This window comes from Lepidothrix coronata, unplaced genomic scaffold (assembly GCF_001604755.1).
Source record: "Lepidothrix coronata isolate B3197 unplaced genomic scaffold, Lepidothrix_coronata-1.0 Scaffold44, whole genome shotgun sequence".
Classification (NCBI taxonomy): Eukaryota; Metazoa; Chordata; class Aves; order Passeriformes; family Pipridae; genus Lepidothrix; species Lepidothrix coronata.
Window position 1 is genome coordinate 299,505 of NW_016690224.1, and position 24,233 is coordinate 323,737.

At 43.1% G+C, this 24,233-nt stretch overlaps 2 protein-coding genes across 2 annotated transcripts; both read right to left on the reverse strand.

Moving 5' to 3' along the window:
• Positions 1-1,233: 1,233 nt before the first annotated feature.
• On the reverse strand, positions 1,234-15,604 carry CCDC62 (coiled-coil domain containing 62). Its single transcript, XM_017814212.1, has 11 exons — positions 15,526-15,604; positions 15,132-15,282; positions 14,667-14,859; positions 13,958-14,124; positions 13,112-13,213; positions 12,618-12,789; positions 12,431-12,532; positions 11,729-11,817; positions 10,884-10,981; positions 6,370-6,547; positions 1,234-5,757 (listed from the first exon to the last, which is right to left on the reverse strand). The coding sequence occupies exons 2-11, from the start codon at positions 15,165-15,167 to the stop codon at positions 5,623-5,625; spliced, it is 1,272 nt and encodes a 423-aa protein (XP_017669701.1). The 5' UTR covers positions 15,168-15,282; positions 15,526-15,604; the 3' UTR covers positions 1,234-5,622.
• Positions 15,605-16,936: 1,332 nt separating this feature from the next.
• Positions 16,937-23,293, reverse strand: DENR (density regulated re-initiation and release factor). Its single transcript, XM_017814214.1, has 7 exons — positions 23,179-23,293; positions 22,186-22,205; positions 21,835-21,919; positions 21,188-21,274; positions 19,000-19,116; positions 17,861-18,000; positions 16,937-17,217 (listed from the first exon to the last, which is right to left on the reverse strand). Exons 1-7 carry the CDS (start codon positions 23,282-23,284, stop codon positions 17,173-17,175), a joined length of 600 nt encoding a protein of 199 aa, XP_017669703.1. The 5' UTR covers positions 23,285-23,293; the 3' UTR covers positions 16,937-17,172.
• Between the last annotated feature and the right edge of the window lie 940 nt (positions 23,294-24,233).

Sequence of the window (24,233 nt, forward strand, 5' to 3'; positions counted from 1 at the left end):
GGCACCGAGACGATTCCCCAGCTCAGCGAACACCACACACGGCGGGGACGGCCCCGCGCGACAATCCCCTCTCATCCCTGTTAGCCATCTCCTCCCCTCGCCCAATACACCTGCACACACACACACACGGGGCACGTTAAGGACCCCGGAGCTCCATCGCCACCTTCTTCCCTTTAGGAAAGTCGCGAGCAGAGCACGCATCCACCCTGCGGAAAGGCCGCGGCTGAACAGAAGCTTTGTTGTCTTTAATAATAATTCGGTCCGAGGATACAATAGCAAAGGGGTCCCTGGAGTATTTGAGCTGCTTCCAGAAATAAGGCACCGGGTTTGAAGTGTTTCCATACGATTGTGGTAAATAATGCAGCTGGCTTGTAAGTCAGTCAGTGCTGAATAAATTAACCCCAACATTCCCCTTCTTTCCATTCCACAAAACCAGGGCAGCCCTGACACAAAATCCTAGAGCTCTGCAGATCCTTGTTGCACCACTTGAGCTCAGTTTTCTGTATTGATTTTAAAGCCATCAGTGGGGCATTTTAAACTCACAAGGAGTTTAAACTCAGAATTCATCCAGTAAACTCAAACACATTTAAACCAGAGACCACAGCTCCTGCTTGGAAGTTGCACCAATTTCTCTGTAAAGCTGCTGGGCAGCTTCAGAGTGAGCAGCATGGTATTGTTATCATTGGCTTTTTAGGGGGAATTTTTGTCATAGCCACAGCAGGAGATTCTGAGTATGGAGCCTGGAAAGGTTCTGTACAGGTAGAGGAATAAATGCACTACAAAGGCTTGTGGAAACTGGCAAAGAGATGGAGCAGCTGAGCTTCCCTCAGTCAGCAGCTCTGATCAGAACTGGTCAACTAATTTTGGGGCAATTAGTACCTGAAAGAAAGGCTGTCATCGGGGTAATTAAAGAGAAAGCAGAAAACTACATGAAAGAGTTAACAAGGGGAGTCCATGGAGTGTTGTGTTTCACTGCAATTAATTGGTAGCAGTGGATGCAGCCAGAGACTCCCACCCTTGGCTGCCCCCACGCAGGAAAAACGCTGGCACAGCTCTGGGGACTTGCCACAGGTGTTCCCAACTGCTCCCAACCTGGACAGGACCGACCAGCCAGCTTGTGTCTGTGCTCAGAACCATCAGGAATTAACTACTAAATATGTTGGACAGTGTGTTAAACTGGCAAAAAAGACACAGCAAAGTATCACCTTTATTATCTTATTTGATCTTTTAGTTAAAAAATAAGTTCAAACTGTGATAACAGAATGTGTCTTGCCCAATAGGCAAAGATAAAAACAGGTTAAATGCTAAAAAAAAAGGTCACATGATGCTTGGCTGCTGCTCTACAGTGCAAACAGAGCCCACACACACCTGATCCCATAAACTTTTGCTGGAAGAACCAGCTCCTGAGTGTGAAAGAGTTGTTCTGCCCATGCTGTGGGTGACAGCTCTCCCATTTCAATTCATTTCCCAGTTCCTGCTTACAACACTAATTGGGAACTTCCTATAAACATTATTCATCTCTCTGCACAAGGCAAGAAGTCCAGAACAAAAACAATATACTAACAACAGAAAGAAAAAGCATACTTGGCTGTGTCATACTCTATAAATATTTCTGAGCCACCATAAAAAAATAAAAAGATAAAAAAAATACTTCCTATGTTGTAACAATTACACACTTCAGATTCTTAAAAAACAAGCTAGTGTTCAACCTGAGCTCTCAGCTATAAAAATAGCTTTGTTAATCTTGGCATAATTCTGTGTTTTATTTCAAGATAAAACACATTCCCGCAGAGTCACATCTTTTCACCACTTGTGGGTCTCTCAGACACTCAGAGAATCATGTTAAAAAATGAGGTAACTTTCCATTGTAACTGCTGGGTTGATCTTGAGTCCTCAGAATTACTTCTGTGTTAGAAACTTCTTAATCTACTACAGAAAATTAAAAGATTTTTATTCAAAAGCAGGAACGTTTCCTTTAAAAAATATAAAATATATAAAACAACCACATGTAAAAATACACACATTTTTACACTGCAAACAGAATAAGAACACAGAGTAAAAATATAAACAGGAGAAAGGTAAAAGCACTTTACAGAAAGACACAGTCTCAGGGGTACCAAAGGGGTGTTTGGGAATAAAAGCTTCCCAGTTTGCTTTGTGAAAAGGAGTGATCTTTGTGTCCCTGGCCAGTCCCTGAGTCACCATGTAGAAGCAGTGGCACATGCTATGTTGTCCAAAACTGAATATAGCCCTTTACTCACTGCTTTCCTCAGTTCTTCAACTCTCCCCCACCCAATCTCCCTCTAAAGACAAAACAACTGACTGATGAGAATGGCTCAATCCCTGGCAGCCAGAGAGGAAATTACCCTGATGTTTGTCAGTGCACCTGCCCTCAAATGGTTTCAAAGCAATTTTAAACCCGAACAAACACAACCAAAATCAATTCGGTCACTTCTGTGTATGAAGCTGCACAAATGTTGTTATTTCTGGACCTGCTACCAACTCTGCTTCGGATTTATCCGATCACAGCCATTCAGTGCCTTTTAACACACAAAGAAAATGGGAATTGTGCATTAGGCAGTGACTTGCAGAGTCACTAACTCTTGTCATGGACGTACAGTGGATTGTGGGTGCGTTTGTTCCACCAGTTCTTTCTCACTTGAAGCAAATGGGATTATTTCTGTAGGCTCAGCACACACTCCCCACTCTGCTGCCTCAGCACAGGGCTCAGCACTTTTGGGGATTTGCTCCTGAAACTTCTGAACATCAGTGGTTTCAGGATGCAACTCACAGTGTTGGCTTCAACCTATAAAACCTCCGGCTGCTTTTACCTCAGGGCTCTTTTTAGGAAAAGAGTAGCTCTGCACAGGAGCATTTCAGCATTTCAGCTACTCAGCATCCACCTCCTCCCAGTGCCCCATTAGCTGCACTCCACAGACACGATGGATTTTGGGAGAAGACTCAATGTCTCCAGGCTTAATGCAGGAACAGCAGAACATGAGGGTGCTACAAACCACCCCCACTCCCTGGGGCACAGAGGGTTTGGCTCCACAGGGGAGAAACAGCTCAGGGACTGCAGCTGGAATATCTGAGAGGGAACTGAGTACCAGTTCCCTGCTGGATCGAAGCTGATCTATATGAGAAACCCAGAAAGCCACAAAGCTTCACAACCCAGCTGGCTCTGATACCCTCCCTCTGCAGGCAGGAGCTTGGTTGTGTCAGCACTGGAAGATTTCTTTTTTTTTGCCATTTTTTCTCCTCATTGTTGCTGGTTCTTATTCAGTTTCAAGTGGTGTTCAGGATCTTAACCATATCTGGTTACTCTTTTGTCCTCAGAACCAGACAATGTGGTGCCTATTGCAAGCATCCAATCCACATCAGGGGAACAAATAATCAGAGAGTGAGAAATTTCCTGATTCCAAAAGAAAAAACAATCTGCTGTGGGCAAGGCTGCTTGGGATACTCTGAAACAGCTCTATTCAATACATTCTACTTTTGGGGCTCTGAGCCCAGGAACAATATTCTAAAACAGCCCTTGGCCTTGGCTCTGGAAAACACTTCTCAATCTCTCATTCAACAATGTTCACATCCTTGATCCTGTTATCTGTAACACACAGAAGGGCTTTAACTACAATAAGCAGCCTGCAGGTACTGGGGAATGGAGCTGTGAGATCTGACTGCCCAGAGGATGAGGAACACGCTTGAGGAAAGTTTAATTATTTGACTAAAGGAATTATTTGCTGCCTTAATATCTATTTGCTGTTACAGTACTCACAAGAGTTTTACTGGAAATGCACTTAGAATCCTGTGCCAGGCTCATCTCAGAAATCCATAATGTGTATTAATATTGCAGATGCATTTATAAAAAGAGAAGCAAACAAAGATCAAGTTGAAAACACCTTCATGCTCATGGAACATCATAGAGTTAAGAAGGAAGCTTAGCATCTCTTTCTTCTGCAGCAGATAACTGGCTTTTGTGCAGAGTTTCTGCAAGTTCTGTTGTCTATATTGTAATGCAAAAACCCTACCTGGAAATCAAAGGACTCAGAGAATAGAAATTCCAGAGCTGCCAGGTTCAAGCTGGCATTCTCAATTCCCTCTTCTCCTCCCTCCCCCAAGCAGGGCACAGAATCCAACCCATACAAATTCTTACTGATTAAATTCTAAGGTATTTATTATGTTTTAAAGCTCAGTTTAAAACCGCCCCAGGTAAGCCTGGTTTTAAGCACAGATTAGTTGGCCTGCATAGATTAACTAAAACACGCTTGACGAGTTTTTACCCAGAACTGCTCTGAAAGTAGATCAAAGTTTCACAGATGTGGCTCAGGATCTGCTCCCCCAGTACCCACGAGCCTGCTTTATGTTCTATCCACTGAAGCCCCAGTTCTGAACGAGAAGCCAATTTCCAAGCTCAAAAATGCAGGCTCAGGTTCTAAAGCAGAGTGGCCGAGCTGTGACGTGCCAACCAGTCAGCAGGAGCCAGACAGCTGATGGGGCTGGGCAGGAGCCACAAGCAAGCCCTGTGTTGTAGGGAGCTTTTCAGGAATCCTCCTACATGGATTTGCAAAAGACTAAACTGCTGCTGTCTTCCCTGCTGAATGAAATCCTGCAGAGGAGCTGCTGAACAAAATCTCCTTTCAGTTTATGCAAACGTTGGCACAACAACCTTTACACTCACTCAGTCAGTCCCAGCACAGCGAAGGGTTTATGGCTCTGAATGTTATAAAAATTGCTTTGTCTGTTACTTACAGAAACGTTGTTCTGGTCAAGTTCATCTGAGGCTAAAATGAGTCCAGCATTTTCAGAGGGAGGTGATGTGTGAGGAGAAAGCAGCCTGCTCTAAATCCAAGAGCCTAAATCCTCCCTTTGGGATGTATATCAGCATGAGTGGACTCATTTCTAGTGACAAATGGTACAACCTCCTTGTCAAACAGGGTAGAAATTCTTATGGATATTTATAAAAACAAGAAAGTGACTCCTTCTCCAATTACTCCTTCTGTCCACATACCCAACAAGAACTCCCTATCAGTGCTCATGCTCATAAAATAAGCTGCCAGACAGCCACATACAGGTTTTTTTCTTTGACCACTGAGTATATGCTCTGACCCTGCAACGAAGGAACTGAAATTAACCTACAAACCCCCTAAATTTATTAAAGTTGCATGTCTGGTTTAAATTCATACCCAAAACTACCCTATATATCACCTATTCCCTATACTGCCCTCCTTTCCATGAACAGAATAATAAGCAGTTCTGACTCTAAGCCTCTGGGGCAGCAGAGTGGTGAGTGTGCACTGAGCCTGAGAAATCATCTCAAGTGCTTCAAGTGAGAAAGAACCAGTGTTCATTTTTTTCTAGGCCTCCTACAGCTTGCCCCAAAATGACTTCTTCCTTCCATCTGTTTAGACACATGCAAAAGTCAAATCCTGTCATGACCTTGAGGATCCTCTAAAAGAATCCTATAAAAAATTCAAGTACTTGCAGCTAAGGCAGGCAGGAATAGTCTCTATCTTATAAACAATATCCCCCTCGTGCTTTGCTAATGGAGTGCAAGTCAAGCATAAGGGATAGGATGTTCCCAATCAGTATTCCTGATTGCACCTCAGCCTATGGGAGAACAATCTATACTATATCCATGTGGCTGCTGTTTGGAATAAAGTGAGGGCTCTGGGGGAGAAGGCTGAGGTTCAGACGAGCAATCATCTGTCCAGACTCAGCCACAGCACGATGCAGCTTCATCAGCAGGGAACTGGTGTCCTGGAGGAGACAGAAAGGGAGACAAAGTTACCAATATGGAATATTTCAAAGGGTTATAACACACCAAGAATCAGCATTTTAATCTTGAAATGTTTCAGTTCAAAGCACTGCAATGTAACAGGCCCTGTCTAACTGCTGCTGTTTCTAATAAAGACAGAGCTCTTTGCTAGTGCCAGTTTTGTAGCAGATTTTCACGTGCATTTATACAGAGCACACACAAGAGCAGTACTTCAGGGATAAAGGGCAGAACAAAGAAAGACATGAGAAAGCAGAAAAAACAGGCAGAACAGGAAAGAAACAGTGTCCAACAGCTTCTGATAACTGTGTCCACATGTACTCAGATACTCAGTGGAATTACCTATTAGCTAGCATCCATTCCCCTAAAGCTTTTCATTCCAAAAGCTTATATATGTATTTCCAAAACTCATTTATACTTTTGCTGTCCAAGACATATTGAGACAACGAGGAGCTATCTTGAAAAAGTATTTTGTCACCTTTGCCTTAAGCCTGCTGTCTCATCATTTGAATCCCTAGTTCTTCCACGTCGGGAGACATTTGCAGTCATAATTCCCCTTAAAATCAACCAAGGACATTCTGCAACAAGATACTGACTGTGTCCACGGCAGCACTGCAGCATCTGTTTGTTGGCTTAGTCACTGCCAGGTCACTGATGTGCAGAGGGGAGTCTTCACCAGTGAATTCCACAGATCTCTGAGAAGTGTTGCTCTCCTGGGCAGTTGTCAAACGGGGAGAATCCAAGTGGTAGAAACTCACACCCATGTTTTCTTCACTGTTAAAAAAGAAATTAAGACATTGGAAGAAACAGTATCACCATAGTTTTTGAACTTTCAAGGGAAAATCGTGGGACAACATAAATAACCATGGGCCCTGAGCCAAGAAAACCATGGAGCATCAGGGATTACCCTGTTCCTCCGAGTGTTCCCGTGTTTAACAGCTTCCTTAGATCACTTTCATTCCCTGAGGACGTTGGTTTGACATTCAGACAGTTCCAATCAGCTACATGACCATGTGCTTGAGTGTGTATTTAACCTTGCACACAAAAGGCAGTGCTTGTTCCTCCCAATACTCTGCTACTCCTCTCATACCCAAGTCCCTTTTTGGTTTTAATCAACCCTTAGGCAAATGAATATTTGTAGGTGTACCTTTCAAGGGAATTTCACAGTCTTTTACAGTCCTCATCTCTCCTCAGAGATCACAGGAAAGCCTTCCCAAAGAGGCTTTACTTTATTTGTTTTTAAATACAGGAGCAAACCATAATCATCACACTTCTGAACACAACAGAAGCACAGTCTGGATCAGTAAATAATTTTAAAGGATGTGTATTTTAGAAAAAATACTATCTTTGAATTGATAACATTTAATTAAATATTCTTTAGATATTTTGGTGTAACGATGCATTCTATGCCTGTCAAGACTCTTACAAATAGGTGTATTTTTAAATGAAATTCAATCTGGGAAAAAGCCCTCATGAGAGTGGCCAGCTCACAAGTGTCTGCTGTGTCCCATTTCACTCCAGTAAAACACTGGGATACAACAGGCTCTCTTTTAAGAGAGAAAAGCTCATGTTTCTGTGCTGCTGACAAGGAAAGGTTCTGTGCAGAGGTGAGGGAACAAGCTACAGCAGCCTGGAACAGGGATGGGAGGGGATGTGATGGGTACAGCTGGTTTTGGAGAACACACAGGTTGTGAGGGATGGGGGAAACAGCTTTGATTTGGAGGCAGAGAGATGGCTCAGGAATAGGTGGCTTAGTCCAGACTGAACAACTAACTACCTGCTGATGCTCCACCTTTAAAACAAGAATTGAGATAAAAATCCAAAGGCAGCAAATGTTGGTCCAACATAAATGAAGTCACCAAGTCAGAGCACACAGAAACCATTCCTGCACTCTGGGATTTCACAATCCCCCTTGCTGTTGGAGAAGGTATTTGATTTAAATAGCCTTCTTGTTGGCTGTTCCAGAATTCAGGAACTCATGTCAAAAATATTTGCTGGGCTGACAGGGAGGTGCCAGCACCCTTCCCTAACACAAACTACATCATCAGCACTACGAAACCAGCAGTGGAAAACTGGAGGATCCAGATTCAAGTCCCAGGAGGAATGTTGTGCTTGGTCTCTGCCATTAATCCCTCCTCAGAAGCAATACTCCTGCCTTCCTCCCATTTAGAGGGCGAGGATTTGTTCCCCGGCAAATCCAAGGCAGCAGAGGTTGGAGAGCAGACAGTCTGGGATTTGCACTGAGCCAATCCATCTTCAATTAGCAGGGCCCCAGGACCAAGTGTGGGCATCAAGAAAACCGGATAGCTCAGCAGCAAATCCCAAATGGGAAGCACAGCCCCCCCCCCCACTGAGGGATCTCTGCTCTATATGCACTGTCTGGGTTGAGACTGTTCCTTTTCCCCTAAAATTCACTTAAGGACAAGACAAATAGGACAGGACAAAAAGTGAAAGCAGTTTTCATTATCCAGCCTCAGAAGGGATTTGGAGGGATGGCAGTGTGTCATTGGTGCTGCTGGGGGAACAGATAAGAAAGGTCAGGGTAGATGTAAGGGGAGTCCTTTGAATGATTTAGAGACAGTGGAAACCAGAGAGAGCCCACACCACACATGAGGCTCAGCTAAGCCCTGGGGGAATGTGCCAGGACAGCATTCTTTTTCAGTGGCTGCCCATTCACCTTGTTTCTGAACAGGTCTGTCTCACTGCAGCAGCGATTTCTATGATATTTCTGTTTTAAAAGCCATGCAGACTGAAAGCATCCATACATCAGATCTCCCTGTTCCATAACATTAATCTGGTTGGATGTAGGGCAGACTTGCTGGCAAACATTCACAGCAGGTTTAAACAGCTGTTCATTTACTGTACTTGTCAAACTACCAGCTGGAAAGATTCTCCTCTGGCTAAAAGGCAGCTACGAAATCTCTGTAAAACTTCAGAAATCCTTCTGAAATAGAGCTGGTAAATCAGTTTTTTGAAAGAAGATAAAGGAACCAAGACAACAAATCCACAGCAAGCCCCAGCTCTGGATGCCTTTGCTTGTGCAAGCATAAAGCCACTCCTGTACATGTGAAGCAGCATTTTTATCTTGGATACTTTCCCACACCACTGAGACACCTGAGTCTTTTCCCGACATTTCTGAGCATTAGAAACCTCCTTCTGCTAATCCCCCATGTGCCCTTTTCCTCCCCCAGCATAAACAGAGGGATAGAGTCCCATGAACTGCAGAGTGGACAGATTGCTGTCCTTTCAATCTTGCCATCTCGTCTCTTGCCCTGAGTGAGGCAGCAGCCTGTGCTCAGAGCCTGTCCTAGATTCGTGCCCAGCCATGGTGTAATTTCTCAACAGAAATAACACAGTCACCAAAGCATCACATAAAACCTGGATCTGTTCCTTGCCTCACAGAAACACCACTGCACAACTCTGGGCAGAACATATTTTACCCACCAGAGTTACAAGCAACATCATAAGATTTTTAAAATCTGTGTTTTTCTCAATCAGTTTATGTGGCAAATTCTGTGGTGTTGCAGCTTCTCCAGCCCACGCAGCTCTTGAGGATAAGAGATGAGAAAAAAATAAATGCATAAAAATAGAATCATGATACTTTAAGAGCTATTTTTATTTTAAATTCGCCGCTTTTCAAGTTGGTAGACTAATTTTAAAAAAACAGTTACTTTATAAACATCACTTGAGATACTATTGAGAGCTTATACACCCAAGCTTCTACATAACTACAGCTCATACCAATCTCTTAAATGTAAAAAGCTCATAACCTTTATGAGCTGGCACATTTCATCTATTGAGTAGAATCCAAACAGCTGCAATCTTTTCCACTGCATATGCTTCCATCTCTTTCTATGGGTTTGAAAATCTCCAACCATTCCTGATCTGACACTGGCTTCCACCGGGCACTTCCACTTGTGCTGGAGTTACCAATGCAGGAGTCAGATTCAGACTTGCGAATCCCAGAAGACTCTCTCCTTTTTTGGCCAAACTGAATTCCAGGTCTCTCTTCCCAGGTTTTATTTTTCTTACCAGTTTTGTCAGATGTGGTGCCGTTCTGGACCAAAGTACTTTGCAAATCTACACGAGTTCTGATGTTACGCCACTGCTCATATGGAGGTATAGATGTCTCAAAGGTTTGCTGGTCTCCGCTTTCCACTCCCTTGTCACCAATTTCCCTGTTTCTCAATGGTCTTGTATTGTTTGCCTCACGAAATATTTCACTGTCTAGCTCATCAAAGCTTGATGCAACATCCTGCTTTTCTCCTTCTTCTGTGAGGACAGCCAAGCCTTTCACAACTTTTTGACACGGCTTTAAGAAGGCTGAGGTAGTTTCCTCCAAGTCTGATGCATTCAGTAACTGTCTATTATCTACTCCACACATCTCAAGGGTGGTTTTTACCCTACTTTCTGGAAATGGTGCAGTTCCCCACTCCTTGTACATCCTGTGGCTGCCCTCAGTCCTACCCATGTGTGTCTTGCTGTGGCTTTCAGAGGCAGAGAATGTCACCCCTGTGCTACAACGGCACGATAAAAACAAGTCAGAAACACTGCAGGTAAAGAGCACCCACCACTGCACTCCCAAAGCTCTACACTAACACGGGCTGCTGCCACAGCTCTGTGGGAGCTCAAATGCCAACAGGCAGATGTATCCTGCCAAAACCTGACAGAACTCTGCCCAGATTTGGCTGTTACTTTCCAAAATCAGTCTGAGATTTCCTCATGTTTTATACAGTGTGGTGATTCTATCTGAACCTCCAGGGTGTGCACCAATTCCCTAATTTAAAGTTTACTTCCTGAAATAAACTTCGCTTTTTAAACAAAAGCAGGAGCAAGCCAGATTAACACCCCTACCACCAGACTATTTCATGTTCTAAAAAATCATGAGCTGTCTGGCCTGACACAACACTTCAGTCTGTGACTGATGTTTATGGTGTCTCCTGACCAAATAAAAAACAAGGTATTTGAGAACTTCACTGGATGTTTGTGGTCGAGTCCAGCAAAGCCACCCTGACCCAGCACACACCTCTGGGAGGATGTGAGTTGTGTTTGAACAGTGAAGTCTTTCTCTGAGAACAAACTATTAAAAAAAAAAAAAAGATTACTTTACCTCCTTCTGCTTGCCATCTTTTCATGCTTTTGCCTTGAGGCCTGAGGGCTCTCTGAGTTGCCATAAGGGAGCTGTAAGTCACTCTGTTTTGAAATGATCTGGTAAAGACAGGGATGGGCATTAGTGAAAGTCTGGGCTGCAGGAACATCGCTTGTCTTCCAAAAAACACCCTCAAGTGTTTTTATAAACTAATACCCATAGCCAAACTATTGTCACAGACTTCCAAATCTGAGAGGACATCTTTGCATGTATTAGGAAAATAACATTTTGCGGCAATAAACAGGATTTCTATTAAAGAATTCAGTGCTCTTCTAAGATGGAACCACAAATACAATATCATTACCGTTACTTGATATTTAGAACATGTTGTTATTATGTTGTTCAATGTTACAGAACTGCAGGTGATCATGGGATTTGGTTTTCACTGCAGGGGATTTTTCTGTGAAGCTAATGCAGAAGATAACATACCTACCAATTATTTGCAATTAAAAAAAAATGGAACATGCCTTGAGAACCTCAAGGGAGAGCAGGTTTAAGTCTCTCTTGATCTGTCAGCAGACCATGTCCCTCAGGCTGCTGAGTTCACCTTGGGCAGGTGTGTGCACCCCAGTCCTGCTGCCCTTCACATGACTTCCCCAGCCTGGCACCATGGGCTGTGCAGTTTAACACCAAAAAATTAACATTGTACAGCTACCCCAGCATGGTAGAAACAGAAAATTTGATAGTTTTCCTTAATTAATAATTAATAATAGCCAGATCTAAGTTTTTTGCACTGTTCCAAGCAGGTCTGATGTTCCTGAAAATGCTTTTGTAACCTCAGAGCAGGAAGACGATCAGGGCTGTACCTCTCGCAAACTGGATAACTCCTTTTCAATCCGCGCTTGTTTAGACTTGGCAAACCGATAAAGTTCATCTTTCCTCTCGCCTTTCTCCACTGTTTCAAAACACAGGTCATTGTTTAATTACTCACAGTGAGTAGACACAAAAGCAAGTGCTTTTGCTAATGCTGTGTAGCAGTAGAAGGTGGTACTGAACCAAACCAAAAGCATTTTCTTAAGATCAACAGGATCTGTTTCCCCTCCCAGTTAAAAAGAGCACAAACCCATAAGACAACTAAACAATCAAGTATTTTCCTTCAACTTTTCCTCAGCACCTGGATTTATTTTACTAGCAGCAATAATGTGCTTCATTGACTGACTTATTTAACTTTCTCAGAAAGGAATGGGGGAAAGAGGGAAAAGAGGAGACATGAAAGACTCAGAAGTTTTCAGGAGAGACCACTCTGAGCCATTTATTCCTCCACGTGTAATCATTTTGGTGAACTTTGTGCTTTCACAAGATTCTATAAACTGTCCCTGTAGAACTGTCCCTGCAGAAGCCCCAGATATTGCTTTGACACAAGAATGGCACACAAGGGATATTCTTTTATTAAACTGCAAGGAAGGTAGATAAGAAGCTGCCTCCTTCACACATATTAGCGAATTGCTGTCTAGGAGTCCCTGAGCTGTTGAAAGCTAAGGCATGAAAAGCCAACTGCTCACCCTTACCTGCCAGTGCCAGCTCACTCTTCAAGCAGCCATTTTCATGTTTCAGGTGAAGGATTTCTTCGTGCTGCTTGCTGTTCTCCTCCATCTTTTCAGAGAGGACATCTACAAAACAAAATGTGGTATTTCCCAGAATGAAAAGGAACCGTGCTGGTCTACACTAAATTAAGAACCCAGAATAAACATTTACCTTTCAGCTTATTTGTTTGAAGCATTAGCTCTTTCAGTGTCAGTCTGAGCTCTTTCTGTTCTCTGTTGAGACAGAAATCCTCTGACTTCACTGCACGCAATGCACTCTCCAGCTTTTTTAATTTGCACGTAAACTCATTAATGTGATCAGTTGTTTCAATTAAAGCATTGTCCTGAAACAGGAAACAGAATGTATTCTTAATTTTTATAATATGGATGGATTTTGACAAACCAACAATGCATCCTACTGCAGTAGTTACAGTGACTTCACAGATTTTCTTTTGAGCTCCTGAGGAACAAAAACCAAAATCAAAGCCTGGAAATGGGATTGTTTATGAAAACAAACCAGTTTGTTGTTTGTTGACCACTTTTCCCTTCTCAAACAAGCCTAAGATTTAAACATGAGAGAGGTCAAGAGTGACAGAACCCCCCTGGTACAGTCACCAACAACTGCAGAGTGACCACATTCAGTGCCCATGAGAAGACAGATGTTACCTTCAGCCTAAGCATAGTGAGGAGCTCCTGTTCTCTTGCTTGCAGTTGGCCTGTTTTAACTGACAGCTCTAAAACTGAGCAGTGGAGATCCTGATTTTTCTCCTAGAGAACAGAAATAAGTGTCAGCTATTGCTTCAGTGATTCAAAGTCAGTATTTTTTCCAGCAAATGCATCCATGACGTTATTTAAACACTGTGAGTGGCAATGTGGGATCCTGAGCAAGGTGGAGGAAAGAGGGCTGGAGTAAAAATTGTTCCCCGCTTTGCTTGTGATCAAGGGTCTTAACACCCTGCACTTCTTAGTTCAATTAGACAGACAAAATGCTTGATAAAATACTGCTTGACTTCGTTGCATACAGAGGGAAAATTAGCCCAATCATACAATCATTGACAAATCACTTAAAAAATTCTAGAACCCTTGAAGACCAATTACTTTCAGATCCTTAAACCAGTTTCAGAATGTTACAGGTCATCACAGTAATCAAGCTCTAAATAAAACCTTCTGGAACTCCCTATCCAAGCACCCAGTACTGCTCTGGGGACAGCACTGCCTTCTGCAATCCCAGTGCCTGACATTTTTGGAGGCAAGTTGGTTCTGAGCAGGGCTCCCAAAACTAAGCAGACAAACAGCAAACTCCAAACTGTAGCTTAGAAAAGTTTTTTCCCTCACCCTCTTTTTTTACCCAACAAATAAGACCTTTACTTTGATCTCACATTACTGTACTAAAAGACAAATGCAACTCAGGAGCCCTAATATGAATTATTTATTCACCAGTGAAATTCTCAAATGCCACTGGCATCCAGTACATGCAGAGACTGCAAAACCAGAGCATTACTCGACCCCTACCTCCAGAGCCTGGCAGTGAACAGATGAATCTGTTACTTTTTGAGTCAGCTCTTTAAACTTCTGTTGTGTATTTTCAAGTGTTGCCTGACTGTCATTCTGCTGAGATTCTACGAACTTTAACCTTTTGGTCAGTGATTTTATAATTGCATTTTTGTTGTTCAGCTCACCTGAAAAGAAAGGAGACAACGCTGCCTGTGAGAAAACAGCTCAGAGACCGTCATGCAATTTTTTATATCTCAGAAAGATTTTTTTTTTAAATCTCAGAAATAATTTAATCCAGTTGTTTTAAAACCGTGCGATTCAGAAATGAACAACTGCTCAGAGCTGCCAGGTGTTTCACTGGGTGGTTTGTGGGTGATGTCAGAGCTGTGCAGCATAACCTCAGGGCACAGGGCTCTGCAGCACACCAGCAAGTTGCAAATTGTTTTCTCTCCCCCACATTTATTTAATCAGATTATTTTTTAAAGAATTCACAGAAGCAATTTACACATTCAAACGAGAAAGAGCCTTCTGATTACCACACCCCCTCCCAGATCAGATCACTTCAGTACCATGGTGGAAGTCTAGGTCTCAGAAAGAGACAATACAATTTAAAGGCTGAAAGGTAGGAAATGGTTCTTTACATGACGCAAAGCTCTTACTGACGGGTCAAAGCACCTTAATATACTTAAAAGACCAAAATCTTATCCTTCATATTCACAACACTTACTGGTCAACAAGCTGCATCGTTCTGCTAAAGTCAGTATTTTGTGGCGATCACCTTCCCAGGCCTGGATGTGTCTCTGATGCACAGCAACCATGTCATTGAGCTCCCTGTCACGCTCTTTCAGTTCTGCAATTAAAAGCTGGAGTTCTTGTCTCTGTTTCTTAATGATGCTGTTCTCATGATCTGGGCTAAGTGCCTATAAAAGGTGAGATATGGAATGCATTTCAACACAAGCAAGCGACAAGTTCCCTGATAATAAACTCGAGCGTTTTATTTTAAGTTGAAATACGTTTATATTATAAATAGAAACCATTCCAAAAAGTTTCTCACGGTCGTGGCCCTTGGCTTAAAACCCTCCGCAGTACAAAGTGGTACCACCTGTGGTCCATGACTCAAGCCGTCGGCAGCACAGTGAGTAATTTCCTGGCAAAAATAGAGCGGATTGTTAACGGCACTTTCATGTTTTACCTGGGACGAAGAAGAGCGCAGCAGTGATGAACTCATGGGGGACCGGGGGCCAGAGCGCTGCCAGGCATTCGCGGACACCGGGACCTGTTCGGGGCTGCCACGTCCACCATGGAGGCTCCTGAGCCCAGCACCCCTGAGGCTGCTCCGAACTCTGAGGGAGGACAAGCGCCGTTGAGCGCGGACCGAGGCGGGGGCGGCCCCGCGGCCTCGCCCAGGCCTGAGAGGGGCCCTGAGGTACCACCGCGCCGGGCGGGCCGGCCTCCCTCCCCGGGGCGGCCTGCGGGGCCCCCGCGCTGTCCCGCACGGCTGGGCCGGCCCCTCCCGACGCCGGGGGGTTCCCGTGCCCTCAGCCCCGCTCCCCCCGCCCGCTGCCCCCCGTTACCCCCCGACCCACCGCCGCTGCCCGCCGTTGGTGGAAGCTCCGCCCCGCGGGGCGGCGGGGCCGCAGGTTCGAGACCCGGGGCCGCAGGTTCGAGACCCGGGGCCGCAGGTTCGAGTCCCGGGGCCCGCCCCTGGGGCTGGGGCTGCTGGAAAAACGCAGTAATTAATAACGTTGTTAATAGGGTAAGGCTAAGAGTAAGAGCCTAGTGGGATGGTACAGGCTGGAGATGACTACCCTGCACATCTTGGGTCAAGACAATTAGATAAAATGCAGAATACTGCTTGACTTTGTTGCATACACAGGAAAAATTAGCCCAATCATACAAATCACTTAAAAAATTCTAGAACCCTTGAAGACCAATTATTTTCAGATCCTTAAACCAGTTTCAGAATGTTACAGGTCATCACAGTAATCAAGCTCTAAATAAAACCTTCTGGAACTCCCTATCCAAGCACCCAGTACTGCTCTGGGGACAGCACTGCCTTCTGCAATCCCAGTGCCTGACATTTTTGGAGGCAAGCTGGTTCTGAGCAGGGCTCCCCAAAACTAAGCAGACAAACAGCAAACTCCAAATTTTAGCTTAGAAAAGAATTCTAAGAGCTGAATGGGACAACTACAGATAGTTCTCTGGAGGTACACCATTCCCTACTGCAGAGATACAGTTATCTCTGGAGATACACCTTTCCCAACTAAACCAAAGGTTTATAAACAAAGATCACAGAAAAAAAAATTTATGGCTGGAGAACAGGGTGTGTGATACTTCAGCCCCTCCCTTTTCAACTCGCGGTGACAGGAGCACGTCACTTCCAGGACTGTGACACCAGGGAGCATTTATTGTTATTAAATGGAGCAGTAAAATAAAAAGCACCAAATTGATGCTCGAGGCTGTTTGTGGGAGTACAGAGAGCAGAGCGTGCAGCTGGACCCTCCTCACCTGCTAACAGAGCCCCTGGAATATGCTCACTATTAATTTGTGTTCATTACTACTATTTTTGAACCAGCAGCACACTAAAAGCATAAAGCCACAACAGTTGCCTCCCCTAGAAGCCCAGCAGGGTTAGGAGATGGTTTGGAATTATGAGAACAGGATGAACTTTCAAGTCATATTCACATATTCCTCAGTGTTTCCACTTACTAGAATAAATAATTCACTTGGCAGTGACCTACAACAGAACTGCCTGACCACTTCAGGACTCACTGTCCTTCAGTGTTAACAAACCTTAAGATCTGTTCCATTCTGATTTCTAAAATTCTCTGCAGGTAGGCCCAAGGTACAAGTGTCCGTATATCAGCCACATGCCTTATTCAGTTAAGCTCAGCAGAAAGTACAGCAGATGAAAAACAAGCTTTTAATGACTTAAGCTCTTCTTTTCCTGTAAGATAGTTTGAGGAAAGTATATGTAAAAAATACCAGATACTGTACTCAGTGAGGAACAGTAATTTTATTTAAATCTACTTCATGCGTAAGCATGGTAGAACCCCGATTTAACTTTGGCAAATATCACAACAAAAAGAAAAAAAATAAACAAGCAGCCTATACAGAACAGTGAAAATGCCAAGGGTGTGGGTTCTCCACAGTTTCACTGCAGAGCAAATGGATTTAGAAGCCTCACTTTGGCTATATCATTTATAACCATTTAATTAAATAAAGGTAGTCTTTCACTTCTTGACTTCTCCAAGGTCTTCGATGCTGTCGTCATCCACCTAGGAAAAAAAGCAAAACACAGCAAAGTAAATGTATTTTCTTCTTACATGTCTCATTTAATATTCACTCCTGTAAATGTAATGAAGTGTGGGAGAAGTAAACAGCACCATCCCAGATTCCCTGCTGTAAATTCTGTGTGAGTGACATGTGCTCATAGGACACAGCTGAGCCTAACAGAGCTCAGAATAAAGACAGGCCTATGGAGTTATTTCAGAAAGAATTCCACTTGGGAAATACCAGGACAAGGGAGAGTCAGAGAAAGCATTTGCAATTACAGCTCTCGACCATCAATTTTGGTCCAATCCCAAATTAGCTTCTTTTCTGAAGCACAAGTGTGTAGGGTTTGGGTTTGTTTGTTTGTTTTAATTTTGCAATATTTTAAGAGGTGTTGAAAAATAGGATGGCAATGTAAGAATAGTCAGACGTTCACTGTTAAGAAATGGTCACAAAGAAGCCACAGACATTCGACAGCTGGACTCATTCTGACATGCTTCCCTCACTGTAGGGTGGGAATGCAACAACTGCTCTTCTATTTTTGTGCAACAGTCTGTGCTGCCAAAGATGAAACCTTTTCTGAAATCGTCAGAAAGTCACAGGTTATTGTGGAAAAGTAGAGTCCTGACAGAAGCAAAGGTTTATTACCTCAGGCCACTTCTCCTGGATTACATCAATAATGTCATCTGTAAAATCCCCCTGAATGATGATTTCATCCTCTCCTGTTACTGAGGCACCGCAGGAAAATTTCTGAGCAAAGAACCTTTGTGCTTCCTTAAGATCGATTTCTGTTGAGGGGAAAATGGACAATTTAAGTACAGTCACTGACATTAAAGTATTTTCTCAGGTTCAAAGGCAAAATCTTGCTTTAACTGTTGAAAAAGTGGTAGTTAACAGCTGAAGCCTTGCTATGGCTTCCATTGAAAGCGAAGTCTGTTGTTTGCACCCAAAACATCTGACTCTACAGATCCAGCAAATTCTTCAAAATAAAAATTGCTGAATGTCCCCTACATGTTCTGTTCATGGGGGCCTGTGCTGCACACACTCACCAGAAAAGCACATGCAGAAATGTTTAAAAAACACCTCCACCTCTGAACATCTCCTATGGTTATTGAACAAGTTTTTCCACAGTGGTGTTATTTCCAGAAACATGTCCCAACACTTTTTGAGACTGGCTTCCAGCACAAGGGTGCCCAGTTTAGACCAAGGTATTACTGATCCCTCAAGAAATCGGATGATACTCTCATAGAGGAAATATGGGACATGGCTTGTTAATCCAAAAAAGGTTAAAACTTACCTTTTTAACAGAGTTTGTGATCAATGTATGAAGTAAGATGTTGTTACAAACACCAAGTGGTTGTTTGCAGCTGAACCAAAGCTATGCAGGACAGCATTAAGCTGGCAATCATTTGACTGTCTTATTAGAAAGGCAGTTCAAGCTTTACTTACAGTCTCAAGAACAGGTGAATTTAATTGCCAGTAACATATTTTCAGGTTTGATGGAAATAAGAGGGTTTTTTTAAATAAACATCTTCATAATTAAAGACAATAGACTAGTCTGAAGCCTAACAAGTGAAACCCTGTTTCAAAAAACCCACAGCCCTATTTGTTTGAAAAAACACGGAAATAAGGACTTAAATAATTTATCCCTGAGAGAAGTCAGTGTACCTCTGGAACTGCTAAAAGCACCTTGGGACTTTCACCTCACACAGACAGAAGCAAGTCACTCAGTAGAACATGATCAGAAGAAATATGATGAGGTTAAAGGCAGGTTAAAGTCAACTCACCAAACGTTGCCAGGCCACACACTCTTGTGACGTATTTTTTCTTTGCTCTGGGAATTTTAGCTATCGTGACTTTCTGTGGTACAGTCTTCTTTTTCTGTTTTATCTGACCTCTTCCACCTTTAAAAGAGAGCATAAGGTTACATGACTAGTTAAATGATGATATACTTCATCAAAGAAAAAAGCATATAAGGTCAGATTTAATCCCTATAAACAAAGAAACTGTTATCTCCCCAATTGCGTTGGTAGCAAAAATGTATTTTGCATATTGTCTCGGGTTTATTATTATTTAAGAAAGATCCTCTGTCCCCAAAGCTCAATATTAAGAGAAATAATAATATATACATGTCAAATGTGCATTCCAGTATAGGCTGCACAGCAGAACCCCACTACAATTAGCAAAAAAGGGCTTTTCCCCACGCTTTACTAATCACTGTGCTTGGTCTACATTTAACTGCTCTTTCAGGAATTGTTCTTTGGTTTGTAGTCTGAGGAACAAACTGTTATTTTAATGTTTTTCATGAGTTTAACATCCCCAGGGTCTGTGTCCGAGGCAAAGCAACCTCCTGACGTTCATTTACCGCGGCCACGAGCCGGGTTACACAGCAGATTAAATTCTGGATATCCAAGCACGACCCCAGAACGAACCAGACCCTGACATATGAACCAGCAGCAAACACCACACCTCCGAAACGAGGCAAAACTGCACATGATTGAACATCATCTTTCCTCCTGTCTGTTTCTAGGCCAACCTGTGGGAACACTTCACATATTGGGCATTTATTAGTCTGAGCAAAGCACGGAAAAGTTACATTCCGCTAATTAGGATTCTTCGAGGCAGATTAAGATCTCGGCTGACTTTGTGTACAGTCATCAAATTACTCCAGGGTAACCAAAGTTTGATGTTCCTGAGCCTTCCCAGGATGAAAACCTAAAGAATTTAGAACAAGCAAACTAACCCCTGTGACTATTTCTTTTTTCTAACACACAGCACTTTCAATTCTACATTATTACAAACTGATATCTGATAATTTTAAAGACAGTAAATTTCTGTCTTAAAATTGCTTCAGCAAATTCCTGCAGTGTCTTTGTAAGTATAGGCTTGGTTTTCCTCATCCTCTCTCTTTGCATTCAATCTTAAACCATCATGCTTAACACCAGACTGTAAGTCTTCATGAAACTTTAGATATTACGAGAAAATCCCTAAATATTTTAAACACTCTTATTTCAGAACCAAAACCCAGACTGAAAACTAACCGTACCATCACACACAATAATTTAATGCTGAAAGAAAATGTCCTGAAATCTCTGGGAAAAGCATCCAAGCTACAGAACATAAATTACTGTTGTCACTAGACACTGCCTACTGGCAAGGCAAACAAAACTGGTTACCAAGACACAAAAATAAAACCCCTGCAGTGATGTGTGGCTTAAAATGTGAATCTAACTTGGTATTAACCATAATTTCTGAAGCACTAGACACAACTGGCACTGCACAGGCAAATATCTATTAATAACAATCCCAGCACTCTGATTTATGGTGGAAAGTATGTTAATTAATTAAACAGCAAAAACTGCAATGATAGAAGATAAAAGTGTGTTTAAGTAGTTTCATATAATTTTTTTACGTTCCAAAGCTGAGTTTTGAAACTGTTTTTCATTAGTATTGCTGCAAAGAGACATAGCTCTTAGTGGAGACACAGGTAACAGATTTAAAAGCATAAAACCAAATCCTGTTACGTGAATACAGAGAGGGGGAAGGAACAAAGGCAAAAGCAGAGTCATGAGGCATTCATGGAGGAAAGCAGTCTTTGTTCTACTCTGCAAACAACCTATAAACTGCTGCTAAACAGGGCAGGAACGGGTATTCCGGGAGGAATGCCAGCTGATTTTAGTTGGGAAGAACTGCTCCCTGAATAAGTGTGATAGCCGTGACTGGAACAATGAGACACAGGATGCAGGTCCCCTTTCCCTGGCTATCCCTATCCCTGCTCTCTACGTTTCCATCAGCACAGATCACCACACCAACTGCTGCCACCAGGAGAAAGATATTCACTGTTTTCTGTGCAGTCACAGCACAGCTCACAACCAAAATCCGAGGAATTTGTGCCCTGGTCCAGACCAGCAGGTGAGAAAGGGATGCCCCAAACTGCTTATAAATCAGTACCACAATCAACTATTTAGACCTTGCCTCTCTTTTGCTTCTTCTTCTCTTCTTCTTCTCCTCCCACATTTCCTTGGCCTTCTCCAACCCCAGCTTCTTGTTTAGGTGAATTTTCTTAAATGCATCAGAAAGGAGTGAGGGGAAAAAGAACAAAATTAGTGGTCAGACACTGACAGCCTTCCAGAAACAGGATGGTGCAATGACATTTTGCTAAATCAGTAAACTCTGCAGAAATGCAGCAGTCCCTTGACTGATGCGTGTTACATCTTCATAACAGTACTTATGCACATTAAATAAATGCTAATGTTAATACTGAAATTCCAAATGCTACTGAACAAGTTCCCCATCATTAATGACCTTTCCTCCAGCCATTCACAGCAGACTGGACAGATGCAAAATCCAGTGAACTAACTTTGATGGGAAACAAGCACATGGGTGACTGGTTACAGCTGAAACCTTAAGAAAGCTCAAATATTATTACTGAAACTACACGTTGATTATTTAGTGGTTTCTGACATTATCAAACATATTTCACAGCATCCAAAAGCACGATAGACTCCTAAGAAAAGTATTAACTTCCACATGATACAGCAGGAAAAGGGAAGAGATGAGCTCAAAGATTTCTGAATATGTCTGAGGGCACGTATCAGTTGGAAAACACACAAGATTCTTACCTACTGTAAGTTTTGCAAACTCATCTGGAAAATTCTTTTCTAACCATTGTCTGCATTTAGTCACATCAGGCATGTATTCACAGTACTAGAGAAAAATCACACGAACGTTGTTAGTGGAGGAAAGACAAAATACATCACAAATACACCAAAATCTATCTGCTATTCAGCTCAGCCATTTCTCCTTAAGATGACTGAATACAAATATTAGCACATAAGAAACCTCATGTTATCCTAATGATGACAGTGGCTGGAGCACAATTAAGACAAGACAGAGAATATCAGGAAGAATCATCATAGTCAGGAATCACAGGACAGAAGGAAAAAATTCAGACAAAAAAATAATTAACTCACCTCTGTTGGCAACGAACAGACTGGAGAAAGAAGAGGAGGAAAAAAAACCCACATTACAAAAAGAAGTTCTCCACTTACAGCCTTAGTGTTAAATTCCAAAGCAAAGAATCAGAGAATATTCTGAGTTGGAAGGACCCACAAGGATCATCGAGTCCAACTCTTAGCCCTGCTTACATCAGAACTTCTGGTTATAATCCCATACTGGCTCAAAACCATTACTGTATTGATGCCATTCCACATTTTAATTCCTCTCTTGTTAGACCTGTGCTCACATGTTCTGCATTAGGATAAAACCACCACAGCAAGAGTCAGTGAGGGAAGGAGATGCCTAAAGCTTCGGGATAAGTTACAGAAAGAAACAATAGTTCTACCTGAGGCAAAAGATACACCCAATAAAATACTACATGATTTGGTCACCTTTCCTTTTTCCAAGAGCTGCCAAAGTCCCAAAGAGGGACTTGGCCCCACAACCACCCAAACCAACGTGCAGATTTTCACACAAAACAGGGACTATTTCCTAATCCCCTGCAACTGTATTCAAACCCAAAGCAAAGTGACAAACCTACCTAAAAAACATACCTAAATTATTTACTTCCCTTTAAATCTCACCCACATAACTACAATGTAATGTAAAGAATAATTCTACACACAGTTCAACTAGTCCATGTATTCCATTTTTCATTGTCATACTAAAGCTCAGAGGCCTTTTCTGTGCTTTACTGGCTTTCTGCAGGAAGAGATCGGAGCTCCCACTCCTTTCACACCCAGAGAGCTGTCAATCCTGTCTCTCAGGGGGGAAGATCCCTACATTTCACCAAAAATGCTTGGGATAAAATACACAACAAAGCTGTTTCAGAAAGACAATCAGAAAGGTCAAGCTGACCAGGGTCCAGCTTCTCAATAAAATCTGACCTAAAGAGACTCTCTCTTTCTCTCTGCCCTCACAAACAGCACACTGTAGGGATCATGGACAGTTGCCCTTCCAGCACTTGCCTCCGCAGTAGAGGACCCGGAGGGGGTAGTCGGCGTCTGACCTGGCACCGCTCCTCCCGTCCCCTCTGCAGTCAGGGACCACGGGCTCGGCGACATCCGTGGCCATGTCACACGCCTGGGGGTCACAGAACAGAAGAATCAGGACCCAACTTCTGGGTTTGAGTTAGTCCCATCCCTCCCAGCTCAACAAGAATCCCAGAGACTGACGAATCCCAGAGAAAACAGGTACAAGCGTAAGAAGCGTAAGAGAGATCAGGGAAGAAAAAACAGGAGTCAAATAATAATGAAAATATATGGGGGAAATGGCTACAAAAGATACCAAGCAGTATGGAATTCTAGCACATTACTGGCACAAAATGCAGTGTAAACGAAGGAAGACCTTTAGGAAACCCACATGGAATTACAGAACACTGGGTTAAGCACAATGTGAATAATGAAAATCTGTGACATATGAACAGCAGGGGCACTGGGGAGTAGGGGAGGGACCTCTCACATACTAGCAAAGAAAAGAGGTCATTTAAATCCGTGCCTGAAGAATTACAATCCGAGGACACTGGCAAAAAGCCTCAAACACTACAAAACAAGCAAACCAAACTCAGCCCACTAATGGACTTAATGCTGGTTTGCACGCACAGGTTCTCAGGCCAGGGGCTTAGAAAATAGGAGTAAAGAAGGAAAGAGTTTGGAATACACAAGAAATCCCCCAGGGCCATGGGAGCAAACAGGACGTGAGAGAGAGCCTTGGAGCCAGGACAAGCTGTGCTGGGCAGTGAGGAATGTTGAGGGAAAATGCCAGGGCTCCAGAGGGGGTGAGATTCGGGGTAGAGGGACAAGGAGAGGTAGGAGATGGTCACAGCGAGAGGAAGGATCTTGGGGTATCCATGGAGACCCCAAATGGGGGAAGGAGAGTGCTGGGTGGTTATGGGGCAAAAGCGAGGGCAGGTCGGGAGAAAAAGTGATGGAAAACCAGACACAGTGGGGATCACGGACATGGTGGGATGGGGGGATAGAACTGAGGGGATGGGGGGGCGGAGCTGACGGGATGGGGGGCAGAG